At 34.5% G+C, this 24,670-nt stretch overlaps 1 protein-coding gene across 3 annotated transcripts in view; it reads left to right on the top strand.

The window, feature by feature from the left end:
- LOC114326035 (uncharacterized) overlaps positions 1 to 16,050 on the top strand; it is a 74,683-nt gene extending 58,633 nt beyond the window's left edge. For all 3 annotated transcript variants that reach the window (XM_028274401.2, XM_028274335.2, XM_028274257.2), the window contains exon 2: positions 812 to 16,050. In XM_028274401.2, coding sequence (XP_028130202.1) covers positions 828 to 2,738 — 1,911 coding nt within the window. In that variant the 5' untranslated portion in view covers positions 812 to 827 and the 3' untranslated portion in view covers positions 2,739 to 16,050. The remainder of the gene's footprint in view (positions 1 to 811) is intronic.
- Positions 16,051 to 24,670: the final 8,620 nt, after the last annotated feature.

The following is a 24,670-nucleotide window of genomic DNA, read 5'->3' as shown; positions in this document are numbered from 1 at the left end:
TTGACCCCTTAAATATAGGCAACCCATAACTTTTTCTGAAAAACGATAATATTCTTGTTATAGCCCCATCTCTAGGCTATATAAATGTTTTTTCAAATTAAATTTATCTTAAACAAGTTTTTAGATTGGTAGGGAAATGTATCGGGTGGGCGGTCGGCCATGCTGGCCGCCATTTTGGATTTGGAAACGTCAAATTCCGTATTTCTATTTACCTATCGATGAGCTAACTTTAAGTTAAATTTCATTCGTTTCGGTCAAAATTTGCAAAAATGGGCCCCAAATAACCCCCCTATTTCGGCCCCCCTTTGAGAGGTTTTTTTCAAAAGCTTAGTTTCTCGACAAAATTCTCTTAAACTTACTCATACCGAATTTCATCGAAATCGGTCCAGTAGTTTTTGCTGGGCGGTGGCGACATACGTACGTACGTACATACGTACGTACATACGTACATACTTCCGACATGTTTTTTTATTTGCTTTTTAGACTCAGGGGGACTCAAAACGTCGAAAAAAAAATGAAATCTGAAAAAAAAAATTTTTGCACGATCCTATAACTTCATCTATTATACTCATACTGCGTATGTAGTACGATAAAGTAAAAAATCTGATTATTCCCTATATATTTTTTCAAATTTAGAATATGGCAACAAGGGGAACATTACGTGCATTCGTTATTGTTTGACGTGCTCTTTACCAGTCTCTTAAAAGCAAATATTTGACTGGTCTGTTGAATGACATTTGGATTTGGCTGTCAGCAGCCATTTAAATAACAACTTGTCATCTTAATACTAAAACATCGTTTTGTTTTTCAGAAATTATACTGATGGAATGGAAGTTGATGAATCTAAAGTGCGGGTGCCTTCAATATACTGGATACCGATTGTGCTGTGCATAGCTATGCTCTTCATTGCCGATGTCTTCCAAATGCAGTATTTTACGTTACAGTTCAGCAAACCCATTTTCAGCAATGTTTCGTTCGATGACAGAGCCTTCACCATATACACACCAGGTTGCAAGATACCATACATGGATCCGTTTGACGCTCACATAAAACCATTTCTAGAAACACCGAAACCAGCAAAATGCAACAAAGGAAAACCAGCTTTATTTACGACTAACCTGACTGCTGTTTATTTAGTTCAGTCTTCATTGTCTTCTTACCAGTTGAATGACACGACCAGTTTGAATTGCTGCTATGCCCCTTTCAGGAGGAGAGAACCGGGAAAAGGAGAATCTGATGATAAGTTTAAGTTAGAACCTAAGTGTAAGTCTTTTAGCGAGAGTGCCATTATTACGGATGAATTTATCCAAGTAACTTGTAGAGTCGACAATACTACAATATACAAAGATACTTTTGCTTTTGTACCGATAAAAACTAACTTTACTACAAACGATATTACTCCTAAGCCAATTAATGTTCTCGTTATAGGATTAGACGCTGTATCTAGATTGAATTTGCATAGGCAAATGCCCAAGACTGTCAAATATTTAAAAGAACAAAAGGCTGTAGAACTACTAGGATACAATAAAGTAGGTGACAATACTTTTCCAAACTTGATTCCAGTGCTGACTGGATCGTACGAAAGTCAATTGGTTAAGACCTGTTGGCCTAAAACCAGCGAACGATTTGACAACTGCACGTTTATCTGGAATCGTTACAAAAAAGAGGGCTATGCCACATCATTTGGAGAAGATTCTTCATGGATGGGTCTCTTTAACTATATGAGGCGAGGCTTTCGAAAACAACCCACAGATTATGCCTACGGGTATTTTAACAGGTATAGCGAAAATTTAATAGGCAATTCCCATAACATGAATGTTTATGAATGTGAAGGTGCTCGACTTATTTTTAAGGATTTCCTTGATTATATTAGCAGATTCGTCACAACAATGACTAGTAACAACATACCTTATTTTGGGTTCTTTTGGGGAGCTAGTCTCTCACACGATTATCTCAACAAACCCAAATTAGGCGACCAGTATTATTATTCCTTCTTTAAAGATTTGAAAGACCGAGGATACTTAAATAACACAGCCGTATTCTTTATAAGTGATCATGGAATAAGGTGGGGATCAATTAGGCAAACTTTCCAAGGAAGAATGGAAGAACGGCTACCGTTTGTGCACGCGCTCATACCTGAGTCTTTCCAGAAAAGGTATCCTACAGCTTTTAAGAATCTACAACAGAATTCAAAAAGACTGACTACTCCATTTGACTTACACGACACATTTTTAGACTTACTTGAACCTTCTAAGCGACTATCGCTGCAATCGAACAAATCAAGCAGAGCAGTAAGCCTTTTCAAACCGATTAGTAAGGAAAGAACTTGCAAAGATGCAGAGATCGCTAGCCACTGGTGTACTTGCCAGCAAAGTACGGAGGTGAATACCAACGACACCATGGTTGAGAAAGTAGCCCAAGCAGCGGTACTTCACATCAACAAGCTGCTCGAAGGCTACGCCCAGTGCGCCAAGCTAGTCTTGGATGATGTTCTAAACTCGAGGGTGATGACGCACTCTTCTGAGATCAAAGGCTCGAATATGATGAAGGATTATTTGATTACCATCAGAACTTTGCCCGGTGAAGCGGTGTTTGAAGTCACTGTCAGGTATACAGAGAAGACAAAGACGTTTGAAGTTATAGGGACCATCAGTAGGTTGAATCTCTACGGAAAGCAGAGTGCTTGCATTACTGACTTTCATTTGAAGCTTTACTGCTACTGCAGAAATATGCTGTGATAATTAGGTTTTTGTTAGATTTATAAATGAATTTTTATATGTTAAAGATCTCTTAGAAATAGGGTTCTAAAACTGTTGACTTGTTGCATGTTTGAGTTAAATGTTATGTTTCTATAGGATTAGCCACAGTTATTTTGTATATATGTTACAGTTCAAGTTGATTATCCAGTTGGAGTTGACTCCAACTAGTTGGAGTCAACTCTAACGGCTGGTTTCAGTAAAAGTTGATTATAAATATAAAATGAAGATTTATATTCAACATTTACTAGTAAAAGTAGACTCCAACTAGGAAAAGTATACTCTTCCCAATGCCATTTAGTAAAAGTTGATTCTGATTCACACAAACAGCCGATTCTAGAAATTAAATGTTACTGAATATGTTCCAATTAGTCTAGGCTGTATCGTCGCCCCCGTTAGGTAAATTACTCCGATTCGAATTTTTTGCACAAACTTACTCAAAAAGAGGTCCTTATAAAAAAATCTACTGGGTGCCAGGCAGTACCTTGATCGATAAATTGTTTAAACAATTTTTTTAGACAAATTCACAAAAATAATTTTTTCACTTCGGACAATTTTTTTTAGATCATTTGGGTTATTCTGAGCAAAATAAATAAAAAGTATTTTGTGATTTTTCTCTAAAATTGATTGTTGTCGAGTTATACGCGATTTAAAATTTGAAAAATGCGAAAATAGCCATTTTCAAGGATTAATAACTCGGTTAAAATCCATTATTATGAAAGTCAGAAAGTGACCAAATCAAAGTTTATAGCCCCCTCTACAAGATCCAGCAGAAATTTTTGTCACTATTTTATTACTAAGCTTTATCTTTAATTATTAACAATGAGCGCTAAGTGCGTATTAGGCGGCCGTCAATGGTGAGTGCTACAGAGATGCACTATTCCAGCCGTCCAATGGTGAATCTCACTCGCACTCACATTGACGGCCGCCTCAATACACGGTTAGCGCTCATTGTTGATAATTAAAAATAATATCTTATTAATGAAATAATGACAAAAATTTCTTCAGGATCTTATAGAGGTAGCTTTAATCTTTGATTTTTTTTAGTTTCTGACTTTCATAATATATAATATCGTCTGGCATTTTTGCCTTTCGGACAGTTCTGGCGCCAATTACATCTTTAACCCTGTTTCAAGTAACTAGTGTCGATGTACACTAGCCCAGGGGGACCGACGGCTTAACGTGCTCTCCGAGGCACGGTGAGACGGCTCGTGTCATTATTGAAAATGAAAATGGTTTGTCTTTAGCAGGGCTCGAACCCACGTGCACTGGCGTATGAGGCCAGCGATTATGCCGTTACACCACGGCCGCTCGCTCGACTTTCACAATAATTATCTTTAACCGAGTTATTAAACCTTGAAAATGGTTATTTTGGCGTTTTTCAAATTTTAAGTCGCTAATAACTCGACAACAGTCAATTTTAGAGAAAAAAAGGCCCAACCGATCTAAAAAAAAAATTTGTACGAAGTGAAAAAATTATATATTTTTGTGAATTTGTTTAAAATCATTGTTTATCGCCAAACTTCACTAAAATCATTCATTATTGTACTCATTTGCCCTCATTTTCGGCAGTAAAGTAATACTTTGTTGTATTGAAAGAAGAATGTTACTTTACCTGCCGCGATAATTAATCAAATTACCCGAGATTGAATGTAAGTGGTCAATGGCAGCAATCGATTATTTATTTGAGTTAAATTAAAATTTATTTACTTTAATTATTAAAAATATTGTACAAAATTTTTCTTATTAATAAAATTTATGTCAAAAAGTAAAATTCTGTAGTGTTTCGCAATTATATTAATACAAAATAAATCAAATCTTTACAGATTTAGTAATTCGGTAGGTATACAATATTGATAACTATCGATTAAACATCAAAACCGGCCATCATGCAAAAGGCATCTGTCATTACTGTCATTACTGTCATACGAATTTTTTATTTCGTCTATAATTAAAAAAATTTCCTCAAAGTTGTAAGTAAGTGTTAATGTTTTTTATGATTGACGATACAATTTTGTACGCACCACCTCAATACTCTTCATCGAACGCGTCTGTTCCTCTGCTCGTAATATCAGACTCGTTCGATAAAGAGTCACTTTACTGACTGACTTTACTGAAATTGGTTAAACAATTTTTCGACCGCGGTACCGCGTGACACCCTGTGTATTTGTTATAAGGATTGTTATACGGATGTATTTCTTTGAGTAAGTTTGTGCAAAAAATCGAATCAGAATAATTTACCTAACGGGGGCGACGTTACAGACTATACTAATAAGTAGTTGAAACGATCAAAACAAAGAAACGCTCACTCATCAAAAATGCACTTGAGATTCTCGTATAATCAACATTTACTGAATCGATCCAGGAAGAGTCAACTCCAACTAGTAAAAGTTGATTTAAATTTTTAAAATCAACTTTTACTGCCCGTTTCAGTTGGAGTTGACTCCAACTAGTTGGAGTCAACTTTAACTGAGAATCAACTTGAACTGTAACATATGTAATGTTCTTGAACTCCAAGTGGAGCATAGAGCTTCAGTGAAAACGCGCCATCGGGTTCTATTTTGAACTAAGGCCTTCACCTCATTCCAAGACTTTCCTTGACCTCTTGTCTCGTCCATGATGGATCTTCTCCAAGTTTGTGCTGGGCGACCTCTTTTTCTTTTCCCTTGGGGATTCCACTCTAGGGTAGTCTTTGCAATACTGGATCTATTTTTTCGGAGTGTGTGACTATCCAACCCCATTTTCTGGATTTTATTTCATTTTCTACCCGCTTTTGTTGGGTCAGGTGTAGTAGATCTTCGTTTCCGATGATGTTTGGCTAGAAAATACGAACAATTCTTCATAGACGTTTGCTAACAAAGACCTACAGTTAGTCTGTAAGGGTTTTTGTCACATTCCAGGTTTCACTTCCATAGAGTAGAACAGAAATGACGTTTGACTGAAAAATTCAGATTTTTGTCCTTGTAGAATACTCGCCAAACCTCCAAACAGGGTTGAGCATGCTGTATGCTTGTTGAGCTTTTCGTATCCTCATACAAATATCGTCTTCTGTACCTCCGTATGATACTTCCAAGATACGTAAAGTTTTCCACATTTTCAATCTGCATGTTGTCGATAGCAAATAACGTTTCGTTCATTGCATTTATTATATGCAGATATTGTATCCCTGCAGAGTATTATATGTAGCTATTGTATTGTATGCAGATGTTATAGACGGAAAGCTAGAGCCGAAAAATCATCGTCATAAGTAATATGGAGTTTTTCCTGTGAAATGTGTCCATTGTATATTGACAATTATGACCCCTTTCAGGCTGACACCTCAGTGGATACAGGAAGTAGCAATAAGGGATGAAAGGGGAGAGTTAGTGCAGTCATTAAAGGTTTTCACCTCCTATTTTGTTAAACATCCATCGATTTGCATGAAAATTGGTGAGTAGTTAGAGCATACCTCAAGAAACAAAACTGATTTGGTGCCAACTTGCACTTTTACCCTGGTGGTGAATACCACCCCTTCCCGCGGGTGAAAACTATTTTATTAAAAATAACCTCGATAGAGGGACAAATTTTAAGTAAAATTTGTTATATCATGTTATTAAAATAAATCAATACTTTTTGAGTTATTAAACATCAAAGATTTGTCTATTTAAGAGCATATGCGTGAAGTTACGGATGATAAGATGAACATATTAATTAATAGGGAACTTGCACATTTTTTTATTAGATAATAATGTTCAGTTTTGTTTAAAAATGAGATTTCCAAAATTTCACGCTTCAAAAATTCGTAATAACTTAGAAATACATATTTAAAGTCTTCTGCGGTATAAAATAGTTCAAACGGCCCGTGGCGTCACATACATTTGCATTAGTTTTGATTATGGTTATATTTCGCTGTGTCTAGGTACACGCTAACGTGTACGAAAATAAAAAAAGTTAGGTAGACGCGAATTAAACTTTATCAAGCCAGTGACATCATTATTTAGCTTGCGCAGTGACTATATATTTTGGTACATGCTATTATTTTGATATGTTTAGTGTTTGTTTAATAGAAAAATATTTGTTAAGGGAAGGGAAGCAGAACTATTCAGATGTTTCAAACTTAATTGTAATAAATCAATGTATATAAATATAAAAGTATATATTTAGGTTAGCAAAATAATTATATGTATTTAGTTGACATGACATGTAAGTACAAAATATTGTTAAAATAATTTTTATACGTAAGTGAATTATTATAATCAACTATTCTAAATACAAAATAAGCCACAATTTAACTAAAAAAATTATTTTATTAACGTTTCGACGTCCAAATCGGATGGCATTGTCAAAATTCAAAAATTAGTCAGATTAAATAAATTATTAGAAAAAATTTTTTTACTATGCAACAACATTTTTGTTTAATTTAATAATATTTTGTATTTTGACAACGACATCCGGTTTAGACGTCGAAACGTTAATAAAATCAATTTTTTAGTTAAATTGTGGCTTAGTTCCCATTAAGAATAGTTGATTACAAAAATGCCACAAAGATAATAGCTTCAGAACAAGTTAATTATTATTGTGAAAGCTTTAGGTCTTCCTTTTATTTTAATCTTGGACGGTAATACTATTTCATTTACAACTAAAAAAATATATATTAATTTATAGTCTCTTATCTTTTTCGTACTGTTTTAAAATGTTCTTAAACCCATTAAAAGAACTAAATAATTTTCCACACTCGATAGTTAATTTAAAATCAAACACTAAACAAATAAAAAATAAGCAATCACTGACACTCTAACTTTTTTATTTGCGTACACGTTAGCGTATACCTAGACACAACCTAATATTTAGGTATATTCTTCTTCTCCTTCTTTAGTTTATTGGCCTCCACCTACTTGGGTATTTGGGCCAGCTCATCGTCGTGGAATAAGTCAAAAATATTTATATTCTAATGACATTTATCGTATGTCATTGTAATAATATATACCAGTTTGTTAAAATTGGAGTTTTATACTGTTTTTGAAGGAAAGGAACGAAGGTTTACTATTTAAAATAAAACCATTTTGTAAAAGTAGAAATTTTCTATGAATAGTTCAAACGATCAAAAACACTTGTAACGTCACATAAATGTATTTTCTACTGACGTTTATAACGTCTAATTTAAAATTCTGTTTACTTTATTGGAAAAATGTAAACGTAAAACCAAGTGACTTCACGACGCGTTTTGGACCACTTGTTTTAATTTGAATTTTTAATCGTCTTTAGGGGCCAAACGAAAGACAAACAAAACTTTTCTATCTTTGATACATGTTTTAAATTATGTTCTGTTGTGATTTATAACATTTTTTTCGAATTTAAAAATTTATGCAAGTTCCCTATTGTATGTTAGTAAAATATTATTTTTATATTATTTCGATATTTAATTGAATTTTTCTATCAATATAAACTGAATATGTCCAGAAACTGGGGGTGTCCAATAATGGGTACATTTGACATATTCGAATACGCTTTTGCTAAATTTATAATATCGAAATAATATAAAAATAATATTTTAGTAACATACAATTAATTAATATGTTCTTTTTATCATCCGTAACTTCACGTATGTGCTCTTAAACAGACAAATCTTTGATCTTTAATAACTCAAAAAGTATTGATTTATTTTAATAACATGATATAATAAATTTTACTTATAATTTGTCCCTCTATCGATTTGTGGGGTTATTTTTAATAAAATAGTTTTCACCCCAGAGAAGGGGTGGTATCAACCCCCAGGATAAAAGTGCAAGTTGGCACCAAATCATTTTTATTTCTTGGGGTATGCTCTAACTACTCACCAATTTTCGTTCAAATCGATGGATGTTTAACAAAATAGGAGGTGAAAACCCTTAAAGACTACACTAACTTTCCCCTTTCATCCCTTATTGCTACTTCCTGTATCCACTGAGCTGTCAGCCTGAAAGAGGTAATAATTATCAATACCCAATGGACACATTTCACATGCCAAACTCCATATTACTTATGACGATGATTTTTCGGCTCTAGCTCTTAGACTATTATCCCTATAAAATATGTAATTGTCCTTATTAACTGTAGTTAATCCCATATAAACATAACATCTATCTCTTAGAAATGTTATAGCGAAGATTTTAACGAATGGGTTTTAACGTAGGTTTGAATGGGGTTGAGCGGGGGAAGATAATTACTAGAAATGAGCAATAGCTTGGTTCGGGAGCAGAAGTAACTACATATAAAATTAAATGTACAGAAGAATTCAAATCGAGTGGAGGAAAATTTCAAAAAAATCCATTTTTGGATCCGTTTAGAAAATAAAATGAATGTATTGCATGTACGTACAACTTGGCAAATTTGACTTTGTCTCTGAGATGCGCAAACAAAGAACGGAGAGAGTGACATGAGTGAGTTAGATAGCAGAAAGGGATCTAAACGTCGCATAATTTTAGATATTCAAATATTTTAAAAAAATTATGAGAATTGGTTTAGTTCTAAACAGATGTTGTTTTAAGAATTTTATAAGAGATTTTTATTTACATCTTTTGATACAAAGTGAAATTCGTTTAATATATAAATAGACCAGGCCTAATCTGTAAAAAACGTGTATTTTTGGATGTGAGAGTTGGCATTCGGATTTTTGCAGATAAAATTAGGTGACACCTTCAGAATAATAATTGCTCCTTCTCAAATATGCCCGGAACATTAATAAAAAAATTAAGATATTTAAAAATTTCGAGAAACATCGATTTTTTTCTGCTTTCTTTGCTTATAACTTTAAAACGGTTCGTTTTGGAACAAAGTCGTAGAGAAATAAAATAAAGATAATTGAATTTTGTATAATATACGACTGGTCAAAAATATTTTAAGATATTACCTTTTCTGCAATATAGCAATAAATACAAAATAAGGGGGCAAAATACGCCTGTTGTTATTCAATGTTTGTTAACCACTTTGGTGGCACTTAGAACCTTAGTAATTCGCTTATAAAATTCTTATAACTTAATTAAATGGTCTACCAAATTTCATTAAAATTGACCTAATAGTTTTTGCATAATAAATTTGCAATGTAAATGTTTTTAAAAAACTTCAAATTTTTTTAAATCTCTCTGAACAAAAAGGAGACCATTTAGAAGTTGGCTAATTTTTTACATATAAAGAGGTGCTCTACCTATCTAATACACTTTACAGAATCGCATTATTTAAGGGGCCTCATCAATGTTTTAAAATTATTAACAATTTTTTGGCTTATAAACAAATAGCTTTGTTTAATAATAAAAAAATTAATTTTTAGCAATGCAAATAATTAAAACCGGTATAATTTGACTTAAACTTTCAAATGCTGTCGGCAGAATTGCTATTTTATTTTTTAATCAAAAGTTGTTCTCGTTCAAAAATTGCAATTTTTCGATTTTTTGAATGTTGCACCGCGTTTATCTCGAAAAATATGCATCCTACGAAAAAACTTATAGAACATTTTTTTGCTTAGAATTACCCAAGAAACACAAGAAAATGTTTTATTTTGCGAAAAGTCGATTTTATGTAATTCCTCAAGTTCTTTGTTTATAACAATCTTATTGACATCCGGATCAACTGTTACCCAAAAAATTCGTTCTACGGGTCAAAATACATAAAAAAAACTTGGGTAAGTCCATCTAAATAAAGGAGCCCGTAGCACCCCCTCCTGGACACAGCACTAATTTGTTTATAAGCCATCCGATTTCAATTCTGTAAAGTGCATTAGATAGGTGGAGTGCTTCTTTATGTGTAAAAAAATTGACAAATCTTTGTATGTGTTAGTTTTTGTTGTGCTAGATTTAAAAAAAAATTAATCTAAAAAAAAAAGTTCTTCTTCTTCTTCTTCTTCTTCTTCTTCTTCTTCTTCTTTTATATAGGCAGTACTGCCTGTTTTTTTTCAACGGTGCCTTTCATTCTGCCCCTAAGTTGTCATTCCATCTTTTCCTTGGGCGTCCTATACTTCTCCTGCCTAACGGTGACTTCTCTCTGGCTATTCTTACTATCCTTGATTCAGACATCCTGCTTATGTGTTCATTCCACTCTTCTTTTCTGTTCTTTACCCAGGTATTTATATTGTCTGATATGTCCACATATGCGTCTGATTTTCTCACTTCTTACCCTATCCTGTAGTCCTTTTCCAGCAATCCTTCTTAAGATCTTCATTTCGTTGGTTTCCAGATGTCTTCGTGTTTTGCTTGTATCTGGTCTTGTTTCGGCCGTGTAAGTCATAACTGGCCTAATAACTGACTTATATATTCGGGCCTTTGTTTCCAATCTTAGGTGTTTGTTTTTCCAAATTGTGTCGTTTAGGCATCTGGCCGTTCTACTGGCTTTAATTATTTGGTCGTTTACCTCTTCTTCGATATTGTTGTCGGCTGATAGATTAATTCCGACATATTTGAAAGTCATTAGTCATTACTTGTTGTATAATTTGATTGTCTAACTCCAATTTACATCTTATTGGTTCTTTGGCAATTACTAAGCTTTTTGTTTTTTGGGCTGATATATTTATATTCATTTCTTTTGCGTTAATGTTGAATTCGTGCAATAATCTTTGTAGGTCGTCTTCGCACTCTGCTACTAACACGGTGTCATCAGCGTAACATTATCTCTCTATTGCCCATTTTGTACCCTCTTTTTTTCTTCACTTGTTTTATTATTGCATCCAATATTATGTTAAACAGTAGAGGGCTTAGTGAATCTCCTTACCTGATTCCTGTGTTTGTTTCTATGGGTTCTGTTATTATTCCATTGACTTTCATTTCTATTTTATTTCTTACATATATGTTTTCTATCAGTTTTATGATATCCAGTGGTAAATTTTTCTCATATAGTAGGTGTATCACATCTTTTAATTGAATTCTCTCAAACGCTTTCTCTAGGTCTATGAAACAGAAAAAGGCTGGTTTGTTATATTCTAATGATTTCTCATAATAGTGTAATGTAGTTTAGATTGCAAAATTATTATGCAAAATCTAGTAAGTCAATTTTAATGAAATTTGGTGGACAGTTTTAGCAAATTACAAAAATTTTCTAAGCGAATTAGGAAGGTTCCAAGTGTAACCTAAGTAATAGAAAAACATTGAATAAGGACAGGCTTGTTTTGCCCCCTTATTTTATATTTATTGCTATCTTGCAGCAAGAGTGTTAAATTAAGACATTTTTAACCAATCATATCTGATAGAAAATTTAATTATCTTTGTTTTATTCCAATACGACTTTGTTCCAAAATGAATCGTTTTAAAGTTATAAGCAAGGAAAGTAGAAAAAAACGAAATTTTTTGAAATTTTTAAATATTTGATGTTTTTTATTAATGTTCCGGTCATTTTTGAGAAGGAGCATAAGTCAATTATTATTAACGAAGTTATCACCTAACTTTATCCGCAAAAATCCGAATGCCACCTCTCACATCCACCTAAAAACCGATCCTTCCTGGTCTAAAACAGTCAGTATTAATTATATTTATAAGATACACAGTGTTTGGTGAATGTTGTTTTTCTATTCCTCCATGTTTTCTCCTTCGTAAAGATGTAGTGGCGTAGTTTAATTCTTTTTTCTGTTGTATTGTCTGCATCGTTTTTAGGAAACAGTATTTCCCAATATAAGACCCAGGCAGGACACCTTTCGAAGAAGAAGACGACCACCAACAAGATGACCTGAAGCGGATATGTCAAAATTGAATGCAAGCGGCTCAGGACAGGAATTTGTAGGGTGAAATACGGGAGGCCTACGTTCAGCAGTGGACAAGTATAGGCTGAATTTTGATGATGATGATGATTTCCCAATATTGCTTTGACACCGCTGCGATACCTTTGATGATCTATGTCTACGATTTACTAGATATTAGCAAACACCATCATCATCAGTGGAGTCACAACTCTTTATGAGCCAAAGATTTCTCCAGAACAATCCTCCATTTGCCGTTGCCCCTGTCTCTGGCAACTCTTCTCCATGCTCTAATTCCAATAGTTTTTAAATCATTTTCTAAGTTGTCTTCGTACCTAAGTCTCGGTCTTCCTCTTGCTCGTTGTCCTATCGGCCCTCTTCATTTCGCTTATTCCCCGTTAGAGGGCGTTCTATCCATACTGCGATATAAATTATTTTAATTTATATCGACAATCTACGCTCGGAATGGTAAAAATCTGTCTTCGTTAGAGCCTTCTTCACAGCATAATAAACGAAACCAGCAAGGACACTCCCTGATGCCGCCTTTGAAGTTGAAAAGTATAGGGTCGCCATTTTTCGCGTAGTACATCTCAGTGGTGATGTGATGTGTTGGTTCATCAGTGTTGCCGATGTCACCAACTTTATTACCCGTAAGAGATTCTTTTTGAATAATTTCTGGAATTTATGCAAAAGATTAACAATACAATCGCCATTCATCGTCAATATTTTGTGTTATGTCCCAATTATTGACATAATTCCCACAGGCATATGTATAAAATTATGTTAAAAAATATGAATGTCATAAAAGTTGAGTAAATCTGATAATTATGTACAAATCGGCAACACTGTCGATTTTCTACATTGTCTGGAACTTTTCCCGCCTACTAGTGTGTCACTGCTGTTGCGTTTTCTATGCTGTGCCTTCTTGACAACAGGTAGACCTAGAAATAGTGCTATCGGGGGATGGAGGAAGACAGATTTTAATCAAAACGAAACCGTAGATTTTCTTATTTTGTTAATGCCATACTTTGCATAGAGTACAAAGACTCGTTTCATATGGGCTCTCTGAACCGCAAAGTGGAATGTTTTCCTGGCGGTGCCTTTTGGTATGTTATACCTGGGTTAAGCAGAGAGCTTGAATTGAGTCGAAATTCATTTCAAAAACTTTTCTGACTATAACATCTTCTTGTTGTCTGGTTATATGCCCTATCCATCTAAGGCGTGCTACCTTAATGAATTTTACAACGTCAGGGTCTCCAAAACTTCTATACAACTCAAAGTTGTAACGCCTGCGCCATAAACTTTGTTCTTTTATCCCTCCATATAATGCTTCTTGGAATTTTTCGCTCGAAACGTTTGAGTAGTTCTTGGTCATTCTGTGTAGGTACCTAACCAAGTTTCTGAACCATATGTTAACACTGGTCTTATTAGTATTTTATAAACAGTCTATTAAATTTTTGTAGGTAGTTTTGAAGTCATGTGTCTTCTTAAGCCATAATAACAATTGACTAACACACTTTGTATAATAAATATGATTCTTTTGAAATGTCATTTCACTGCTCGATTTGAATTTTAAGGTAATCCATGTTTTACCCCAACATGGATTACTTTCAACTAAGATAAACATGGGTGATATGTATTTAAATAATGGCATGATGCAAAAAGGAACAAAAAAAGCTTTACAGAAATTTTTTGAGAATGAAATGTACACCGAAGGGATAATAAAGTAGGATAATTGAAACGATTATTACATTTACTTATATTGGTGTTCAGTATCACTAGATTTTTAGTACTTAACTTACCTACTGTGCAATTTTTATCTGATGAATTTTTCAAAGAATATTTATTATTGTTAGTATTTTTTAGTGGTAGTTGAAACAAACGCTTATACATTCTACGCCACTGACGGAATTGCTACTTTAGTGCAATTTTTGGATTCTCCAGTACTTTATATATAAATAATATCCTCTTCATTCATAACGATAAAGTCATTAATTTTCGATATATTTGAAGTTAAAAATGAAACGGTACATTTATTTTGATTAATGTATTCTCCTTCGTTTTTAACTCCAAATATCTCTACAACTAATGATTTTATCGTTACCAATGAAGAGTGTATTTAAATTGAAAGTATTGGAGAATCTTCTATATGGAGAAAGTATTGAAAAATTATGCTAAAATAGCAGTTCCGCCAGTGGCGTAGAAATTAGGAAGAGTCAACTATTTACTTTCCCCTGTCGTACGCCTTTGATAGTAGCCAGAAACGATTATAACATAATTTAGTAGGGTCTACAGTACCTACACTTTCTGACAAGTATGACACGGACATGCCAAATAGTGTTGAAGTATTATTTTTTTTATATAATTTATTCTTTATTTAAAACTTTAAGAACTATTTGTACCCGGTACTTTAAAACTTTTAGACATATCCTTATCATACTTAACAGAAAGTGTAGGTACTGTACACCCTATTAAATTATGTTAAATAGTTGTTTCTGGATACTACCAGAGGCGTACGACACGGGATAGTGAATGGTTAACCATTCCCAAATTCTACGCCACTGACGGAACTGCTACTTTAGCCTTATTTTTAGATTCTCCAATACTTTCTATGTAAATAATATACTCTTCATTCGTAACGATAAAATCATTAGTTTTAAAGATATTTGAAGTTAAAACGAAGGCGGATAATGTATTAATCAAAATAACTGTGCCGTTTCACTTTTAACTTTAAATCTAATGACTTTATCGTTACGAATGAAGAGTATATTATTTACATAGAAAGTATTGGAGAATCGAAAATTTGCACCAAAATAGCAATTCCGCCAGTGGCGTGGACATTTAGGTATTTGCGCTGAAGTCGGTTGTGGACATGTCGGGTTTTGCATTTAGAGCTTGTTTTCTGAATATTTCATGTAAGATTTCGACTTTTATATTAAAACTATACAGCAACTGGTAGCCCTTTAGATTACGAGTACAATAACTTGTCGGGTTTTGCATTTAGACGCCTGAAATATATTATTTTTTGTACCAATAAATTTAATCCAGTAGGAATAATATTATTGAAATTTGTAATATTAACATACAAATTTTTATGGACTTGTATAGGTATCTTCCTTTTATAAGTATTAGATTGTATATTTTGTATTTTTTTATACATTTACTCTTTAACCTATAATATTTATAGTAATTTTAGTAGACAAGTGACAGTTATAATCTCGTTTTAACTATAGCCATAGACATATAATATTATCTAGACTACGCGCTGTAATATAAAACTGTTCCTCCAGTGCGACAGAGAAAAGTGTTTTTATTTAGGGTAGGCATATCTTTCTAATCGACGGGGTTTTGCCAATAGCGTTAGGTTTATCGACCACGTGGCTTTCCCACTGCCGTCGATTTGATAAATACCGCCGATTAGAAAGAGATGCCTACCTTAAATACGAACACTTTTCTCTGTCACACTGGTGGAACAGTTTTAGTTTACAGCGTGCAGTGTGCAGTCTAGGTATTACATGTCTATGGTTATAACAGTGTTAATTTACAAAGAACCCTGATTTTGTAGGTATTGTCTACAAACTGAGGAACTAAATGTAAAATATAGTTAAATGCACGTAACTACTTCCTTTATGAATACCAGATCCTTGATTTTCACTTAACTAACTCAGACACTACATAATTTAAAACAGCTTCAACTCGAATTGTATTGACATCGATACTGACAGGACACTTTGTTAACCCTTTCACGGACAAGTTGGTCATTACCATCAAATAGTTGTCGTCATTGTAGGAAGAGATGATCAGATTCGGTACTGTAAATCTCTACCACTGTAGATGAAAAATATTTACCCATATATATCTTGAAACTCTTTCAATAACTTCGGATCTGAAAGTCTGGTCCTAGAAATATGTTCGCCTTGGTTCTTCCTATCTAGCGAATACTTTAGTATTTCTCCTGTTTAAAATACTAGGCTGCATTTCTATTACTTCCCATATGTGTTTTCTGTGATATTCATTCATTAATTTGAGGCGCTCAGAGTAACAGTGGCCTAAGCCACAAATTGAGCATTTTTAGATTATTATATGTCTCAATAAAAACAGCAACACTAAATGCGATTAACAAGGGTCTGCACAACGTACCTCTATATTTGGCTAAATGGCGCTAGATAATTTGTAGCGCCATCCCATAAGCATAATGGAAATACGAAAGCATATATTGCCTTTATCTCAAAACTTCGTTTTTGGGGTTAGGCCACTGTTGCACTGAGCCCCTAATTTGGTATTTTAGTAACATTTATAACAAATATAAACGTACTATAATAGCTATTTGTGTAACAAGGGAGGAAAGTGCTACTTTTCCTCCCGAGAATGAAGTTTACTGTCCGACGCGTAGCGGAGGCCAGTAATCATTCAAGGGAGGAAAAGGCACTTTACTCCCATATTATTATACATATGATTTTTCCACCTTCCTCAAATAATAAGTAATTTTTTCATTTTTGAAGTTATACTTCTTTACGATCGAGAGTGAAATTTTATAATGCCGGGCGCATGCGCACACAGACAGTATGTATTTCGTTGTTAATCTTTCAAGATATGTATGTATCAGCGCTGTCAGAGCAAATAAGTCATATTATATCAAATAAAAGGATATATTAGTGTTCTTAGTAAATGTATTATTTATTATAATTTTTGTGTCTTTGGATTTGTCTTTCTCGGGAATAAGATATTTTATAATAATAGTAAGTATATTTAAAGTATTATTGTATATTTAACTTGGTCTATTAAATTTGTCAGTAAGTATGAGAAATCTTGTAACCTGTCAAAGCAAAAGGTATATACGCTGTGAGCTCGTACGTAGAGGGGATATTTATAAATTCGTGAGCGCCCGTAGTGACAAGTCTGTAAACGTTTACCGGAAATTTGACATAAATGTCAAAGTGATTAATTTTAAATTAAAATTAAAAACATTAATTATAAAAAATATTAGTTGGTCAAAGCTGTGGTATATATTTTTACCTTAAATATACTTACGTTTTAAATACTGAATTTGCGTTTTTTTATGTTCTGTAATATGTAATTATAAATTATTCTTGGCGCCATCTACATGATAATTGTGAAAGTATCCGAAGTAAGAAATTAATATTTCATCAATAGAACGTCAAAATGATTAGCAAAATCTTAAAAAATCTATTACAATTTAATTACTTTTTAGCGTTGAAAATATTATGTAAGCGATAACAATTAAATAATAAATTTAAAAATTACCGGTGAAAGTTGAATTAGTAACCGCTAGGAGCGACACCAGCGAAGCTCAGAGCGTATAGCTCAGTGGTAGAGCGTGTGACCGGAGATTAAGAGGTCCCGGGTTCAAATCCCGGACAGTTCATATTCTTTTTTTTTTATATTTTGGGTATCGTTTTAATAATTTTTTTTAAAGTGGTAGGTAAAGAAAGTTAGTTTAATATTTAAATAAAATACAAATAACACGTTAAGTATATTAATTTCGTTGAAATCATGATAATAGAAGTATAACTTCTTACGTGCGTACAAAGTACACACACATTCATTTTTAAAGAATTTATTTATGTAACTAACTAACAAAATTAATCAGAGAGAGAACTAAAACTAACAAGTAGGTACAGTAGAACTGTCAACTGTCAAATATACGTCACATTATTTATGTTAAACCAAAATAATAATTTAACTGTTTTTTACCATTCTGCACAATACAGGGTGTTCTACAAATAAACGTTAAAATGTATAGATACTTACGTAATAGATAATAGAATATTGTATAGGGCATCAATAAGTTATTTCATTAATGACATACCGTGACGTCACTTTTACTTTTCCTCCCTAGGGAGGAAAAGTACTTTTACTCCCTAGGCAGGAAAAGTACGACTTTGCTCCCTACAATCAGGTCAGGAAAAGTACACTTTCGGAGAGGTAGGTGGAAAAAATCTTTACTAATCCCCAACATAAGATGGATTGACCAAATTACAGGAATACGCGAAAGACCTGCATGAGTTAAAAGAAATGACCACATATTTTTGCCCCTTCCGGGATACAATGAGCCCTTTCCGGGGGCTCAGGACTGAAGAGAGGGAGAGAGAGAGAGAGAGATTCCAATATTCTGAAATATCGCAATTGTTCATTGTCAGGTTTAGATGAAGCTTTGCCATCTTTTTTGTGATATTTCTTTTTCCATTTCATCTGACTCAACTTTTAACTGATAGGTATCCATTACGGATTCTCTTGTTCACCATTATGTAATCAATTTGATTTAGTATTACGTTTCCTGGTTGATCTTGTGGGAAGACCCATGTATACAAGCGCCTTGATGGTAGTTATAAATATTCCATACTACCCAGATTAATCCATATTTACCAAACCTACTCTACAAAAAAATTATTTTGTCACAATTTATGTAGCCTACGTTCATACAATTACAGCTCCCGGAGCGAACCATGACCGATGGCAAACTCTGTCGTCGGTCGTACACACACCTAAACTTTACGTAGACAGGATTTCTCTCAACGGCCATGGTTCGGTCTGGGAGCTGAACTTTGTTTATATTTTATGTAATTTTGATTACACTCAAGGGGATTGTTTAATCAGTAAGATATAAGTGCTGGAAGGCACGTATAGGCGTTGCATCAACTGCCGTTATATTTGTTCTAAAAAATGTGTAGAAAAATCTAGAATTTAGAGTATTTATGGAAATATATATGTATTATTGTGATTATAATTTTGTATCATATTGCTGCTTCGTATTGGAGTTGTAACACAGATGAATCTTACTCTATGTTCAATAAATATGTTTAAAAAAATGTTTTCTTTATTTTTAACGGAACAAAATTTAAAATACACTAAAAGATATTCTCTATTTGATAATTAGTGTATTCTGTGTACAAACGATTTTGTCCAATAACTACGTAAAATTAATACTATTTTGGATTAATTGAATCAAATATAACTCTTTAACTCATATTAGCGCCCACTGTACTCATTTAAGTACAACAGCTATTTTGACATACTATAAGGGGATGAGGGTTTAGGGTGTGAGAGTTAGGATATATTATAGGGGTTTTGCTCGTACTCGAACTTCAGCTGTAAATAATGGGAAGCACCTTGCACATCGGGGTTGAATAATAATAAGCACAAACTTTACTGTGAGCGGTATAATCACCGAAAGAAATAGAAACAAACTACATTATTAAAACTAATAGTTCAATGGCTTGGAGTACAATCAGGCACTCTTGAAGCAGTCTCCGCCATCTCAGCTGTCAACCGTCGGGAGAACCTACGTCACACGGTCGGCAGGGTTGCCAAGTATAATTCTTGTTACATCCTCCCCCTTTGGATCAGACGTAGAGTATGGCTGATACAAAACGGAATAACTGGTTATTAGCGAGGGCTTGGAACAGACCTCGGCATCATACATGAGCATCTTGATAGCGCTTAGGAGGGCGCTTGGAACGTCTGGGTCTCTGTATGGAACAATCAATCTGCGTAGGCAACGAGGTACTACTGGAGTCGCTGGTTGTGGTTACAGGTACACCAGAACCTGTAGATTGCTGCGTTGTCTTAGGATGTCGTTTAGGGATAGCCCCTCTGCTTTTGGCTGCGACATCTTTCTGCAATGTTGTGGAAGGTCGACCTCTACTACGTAACTCATGTAGAGGAGTTACAGGCGAATCGGAATCATCTTCCACAAAAGGATGGAGAGCAGACACGTGGTATTTTCCGATCGATACATCTGGGTGCGTTAGAGTTGCTAACTCGTACGAGGTGGGAGAAAGTTGGTTAAGGATAAGGTATGGGCCATCGCGACGCGGCGCAAATTTAGAAGACAGTCCTGCATCACTTTTACTAAGGATGTGAGTCTTTACTAGAACTTTCTGTCCCTTGTTAAACACAACGGTTTCGCGAAAATGTTTATCTGCATACACTTTCGAAGAGTCTTGGCGTAACTCATTATTTTCTCGCGCACTTAATAAAATGTCAGTATGCCTGCGCAAGTAAGGTGTTATCTCGGGAATAACCGTTTCACTCGCGACAATAGCTCGTAAGTCTTTATGCACATCTGTGGGCGTACGTAGCTCACGCGCAAAGTTCAAATAGGCCGGGGAATAACCGGTAGCTAAATTTGGTACGGTATTCATAGAAAAACGTATACTGGGTAGCACTTCATCCCATTTAGTATGGTCCCTTTGAACTAAAATGGAAATCTGAATTTTAAGATCTCGATTTTTACGTTCCTCCGGATTTGAGGCAGGGTGATAAACAGGAATGAGTGATTGCTGAATACCTAGGCAGTATGTAAACTGCTGCATTATTTTACTAACGAATTGGGGTCCGTTGTCACTTATTATTCTACGAGGGGTGCCGTATCGTAAACAAATTTCACTTATTAGTACTTTTGTGCACTCCTCCGCAGTAGCTTGTTTTAACGGGAATATTTCTATCCATTTCGTGGAAGTATCTTCCACGGCAAAAATCCATCGGTTTCCCTTTTCAGTCACAGGTAGTGGACCCACTAAATCAATTGCAACGCATTCAAAGCGTTGTGCCAACACAGGTGTTTGAATTAGACCTGCTGGTTTTAGATTCAAAGGTTTATACCTTTGGCAGTCGATGCATTTCTTTATATGCTTTACAACATCTCGCCTAATGGTAGGCCAGTAATAACGAAGAGCAATTCTTTGGATTGTCTTTTCATTTTCTTCCTCCCCCTGGAGGAGACATGCGCCAAGTGCATATGAACTTGCGTCTGTTTTAATTACAAAAGTATCTGTAAAAGTTGCTTGCTGCAGAATGGGAGCTTGCGTAAGCAATCTCTTAAGAGTTTCATAGGCCTGGTTTTGTGCCGGTCCCCAAACAAATGCTACATTCTTCTTAGTTAGATCCGAAAGAGGTTTGGATATACCTGCGAAGTTTGGCACAAAACGTCGAAACCAACTACAAGTTTGCAAAAATGACAAAACATGTTTAGCATTGCGTGGAATAGGCATTTCAGCAATTGCTGATATCTTACCTGGATCAGGAGCGATCCCATTGGGCGTAAGAAGGTGCCCTAAATACTTTACTGAAGAGCGCACAAAAGTACATTTTGCTCTATTTACACACAGTTTGAATACTTGTAATCTTTGAAACACACTAGCTAGATCATTGATATGATTTTCAAATGAGCTAGATAAAATAATAATATCATCTAAATATGCCAAAATAGTAATACCTGGTAATCCGCTACGAAAACGGTCAATAAGCCTTTGAAAAGTAGCAGGCGCGTTTCGTAGACCAAAAGGCATACGATTAAATCTAAAAATACCAAAAGGGGTAATAAAAGAAGTTTTATCTCGATCTGATGGACGAACACTTATTTGATGGTAGCCGCTTTTCAGATCTAGTGTTGTCATAAATAGTGTCTGTGTGGTGGCATGCAACAGATCGTCCATCCTCGGTAGAGGATATCTATCTGGTACAGTTATTTCGTTGAGGCGTCTGTAATCAACGCACATGCGAAAGGTACCGTCTTTTTTAGGAACGAGTACAGTTGGTGCAGCATAAGCTGAGTCGCTTTCATCAATGATTTCCATTTCCAATAAATGATGGATTTCATTTTTGAGTATCTCTGCTTTCTGAGGTGTTGTCCTATAAGGGGGCACAGCGATTGGAATATCACTGGTTAAATTAATACAATGCTCAGCAAATGGTGTAGGTTCATTATGTTCCATAAAAACATCACCGTACTGATTTATCAAGCACTGTAAAGTACTACGCTCAGAAGTATTTAACTGTGAAGCTTCGTCCTGTCGTAGAGTAAGTTCAAGAAGATTAATTGAAGCATTGCAGGAGTTAGGTTCCCGTAATAGTTTATGTTGAATATCAGGAGAATCAGCAAATGAGAATTTCATTTGAGAGATATTAATAATAATATCAGCATTTTTTAAGAAGTCTATGCCAAGAAGAGTTTTAGCTGATGTGTGTTCAGGAAATGCCACAAAAGTAGTAGGTATGGATCTATCTAATAGGAGAACCAAACACTCAAAAATATGAGCTGTTACCGTGCGGCTTATACCGTCAGCAAGCACTAAACTCATTTCCTTGGAAATATAGTGTAGACCTTTGTTTAAAAAATGATTGTATAGTCTAATTCCAGCTATAGTACATTTAGCTCCAGTATCAACATATGCGCAACCACTCAAACCTAAGACATTTATTGGTAAGAGGGGACGATTATTCAAATTGTTAGTTTCTGCTAATAGAAGCTCTACAGAATAAGCTGCTTCTGTGGTAATAGGATTTACAGAAATTTTACAGTTAGGACAATTTGTGCGAACATAACCAGGAGTATTGCAACCGTAACAAACTACACTGGAAGAACGTTGAGAAGGTATATTTGAAGTGCTAGGATTCGTATTTGGACGACTAGGAGATACAGAGGTGCTAACTGAATCATTAGAATTAGATTGCTTAAATTTTCTGCATTCCGGCTGAGTATGGCCAAAATTTTTACAAAATGTACACTTCGGTCTGGATTTTGGTTTGACAGAATCCTTTTCTTCATTCGATTGAGGTTTTTGTCGACGATCAGAGTCGGTAGCAACTAAACCTTCCTTTAAGGATGCTTCGATTTCCCGAGATTCCCTTAAAAGTTCCTTAAAGTCTCGAAATTTATTCCTTGGTAACCTTTTTCGTATTTTACGTGCCATTAAGCCATAAACCATATCCAACTGAACCTCTTCGGTTAGGGTATAAGGTAATTGTGCGAGCAAAGCTCGAATACGAGAAACAAACAGTTCGGTAGGTTCCTTAGAATTTTGTTCACGCGAGAATAATTCTCGAAATATTAAATGAGGAGGAAGTTTTCTCGAATAGGCATCTCTCAAGGCTTGTACAGCGTCTTCCCATGTGAGAATGGTATTTTTGACACCTTGCCACCATGTAGCAGCACTAGCATTAAGAAGCATGGATAAACCACGAAGAGCATTTTCATCACTTATTTGGGAACAGTCCTTAAAAGTGATCACATTGTCGAGAAAAGCTTCAACATCAGCGTTAACAGTACCATCAAAGCGAGCAGTACATTTAACGAAGTTTCCTCCTGACGTATGTGTAGGAGTTCTATTAAGGTCTCTGATTTGTACCAGAATATCTTCAGATACTTGTTTGTTAGAATTAGCAAATACCGAAAGTAATGAATTAAATTGATCTTGTGACATTGTTACCATAGCGGGAGCAGAACATTCCCCTGCTGTAGGATTTTTTGAATTACCTTTTGACATTTTACAAAGTATAGCAGATAACCAAATATTACTAAATATGCAACATACACAGGCAATAAAAGTGATTTTATTGAAAAAGTTAAATAGTTATATGTATATGCAATAAAAGTTATTTTATTGAGAAATCATAATATAATTACATGCAATAAAGTTATTTTATTGAAAAAGGTATATAATCATATGCAATAAAGTTATTTTATTGAAGTTATATAATTATATGCAATAAAGTTATTTTATTGAAAAGTTATATAATTATATGCAATAAAGTTATTTTATTGAAAAAAGTTATATAATTATATTTTAATTTAAAATCCGAGCAAATATCGGTAAAATTTTAAATTTGGCAACAAAATGTTGAAAAAGTTTGAAGAGCTACGAAACAGTGTTAGACATAGGCAACACCGCGAAGAACGACAAGTAAGCGAACATCAATTCGAATAATCGAAATACGAAATCGATTCCCCGTACTCAGATCGTGCATGCAAAATCGATATACATATACCGGTGAAACATGAAAATCGGCGCAAAATAGATGCCACGCCACGATATGAAAAAGTAGGGTTATTGATTTTAAAATACTACTTACAGCGAAATTCTGGTATTAAAAAGCACTTTAACACTTACGAAACAATGTCTATAATTCCTAGCCCCACGTTGGGCGCCAATATAAGGGGATGAGGGTTTAGGGTGTGAGAGTTAGGATATATTATAGGGGTTTTGCTCGTACTCGAACTTCAGCTGTAAATAATGGGAAGCACCTTGCACATCGGGGTTGAATAATAATAAGCACAAACTTTACTGTGAGCGGTATAATCACCGAAAGAAATAGAAACAAACTACATTATTAAAACTAATAGTTCAATGGCTTGTAGTACAATCAGGCACTCTTGAAGCAGTCTCCGCCATCTCAGCTGTCAACCGTCGGGAGAACCTACGTCACACGGTCGGCA

The sequence above is a fragment of the Diabrotica virgifera genome, chromosome 1 (assembly GCF_917563875.1).
Source record: "Diabrotica virgifera virgifera chromosome 1, PGI_DIABVI_V3a".
Lineage (NCBI taxonomy): Eukaryota > Metazoa > Arthropoda > Insecta > Coleoptera > Chrysomelidae > Diabrotica > Diabrotica virgifera.
The sequence above is the reverse complement of the archived record's forward strand: the minus strand, read 5'-3'. Positions and strand labels throughout refer to the sequence as shown.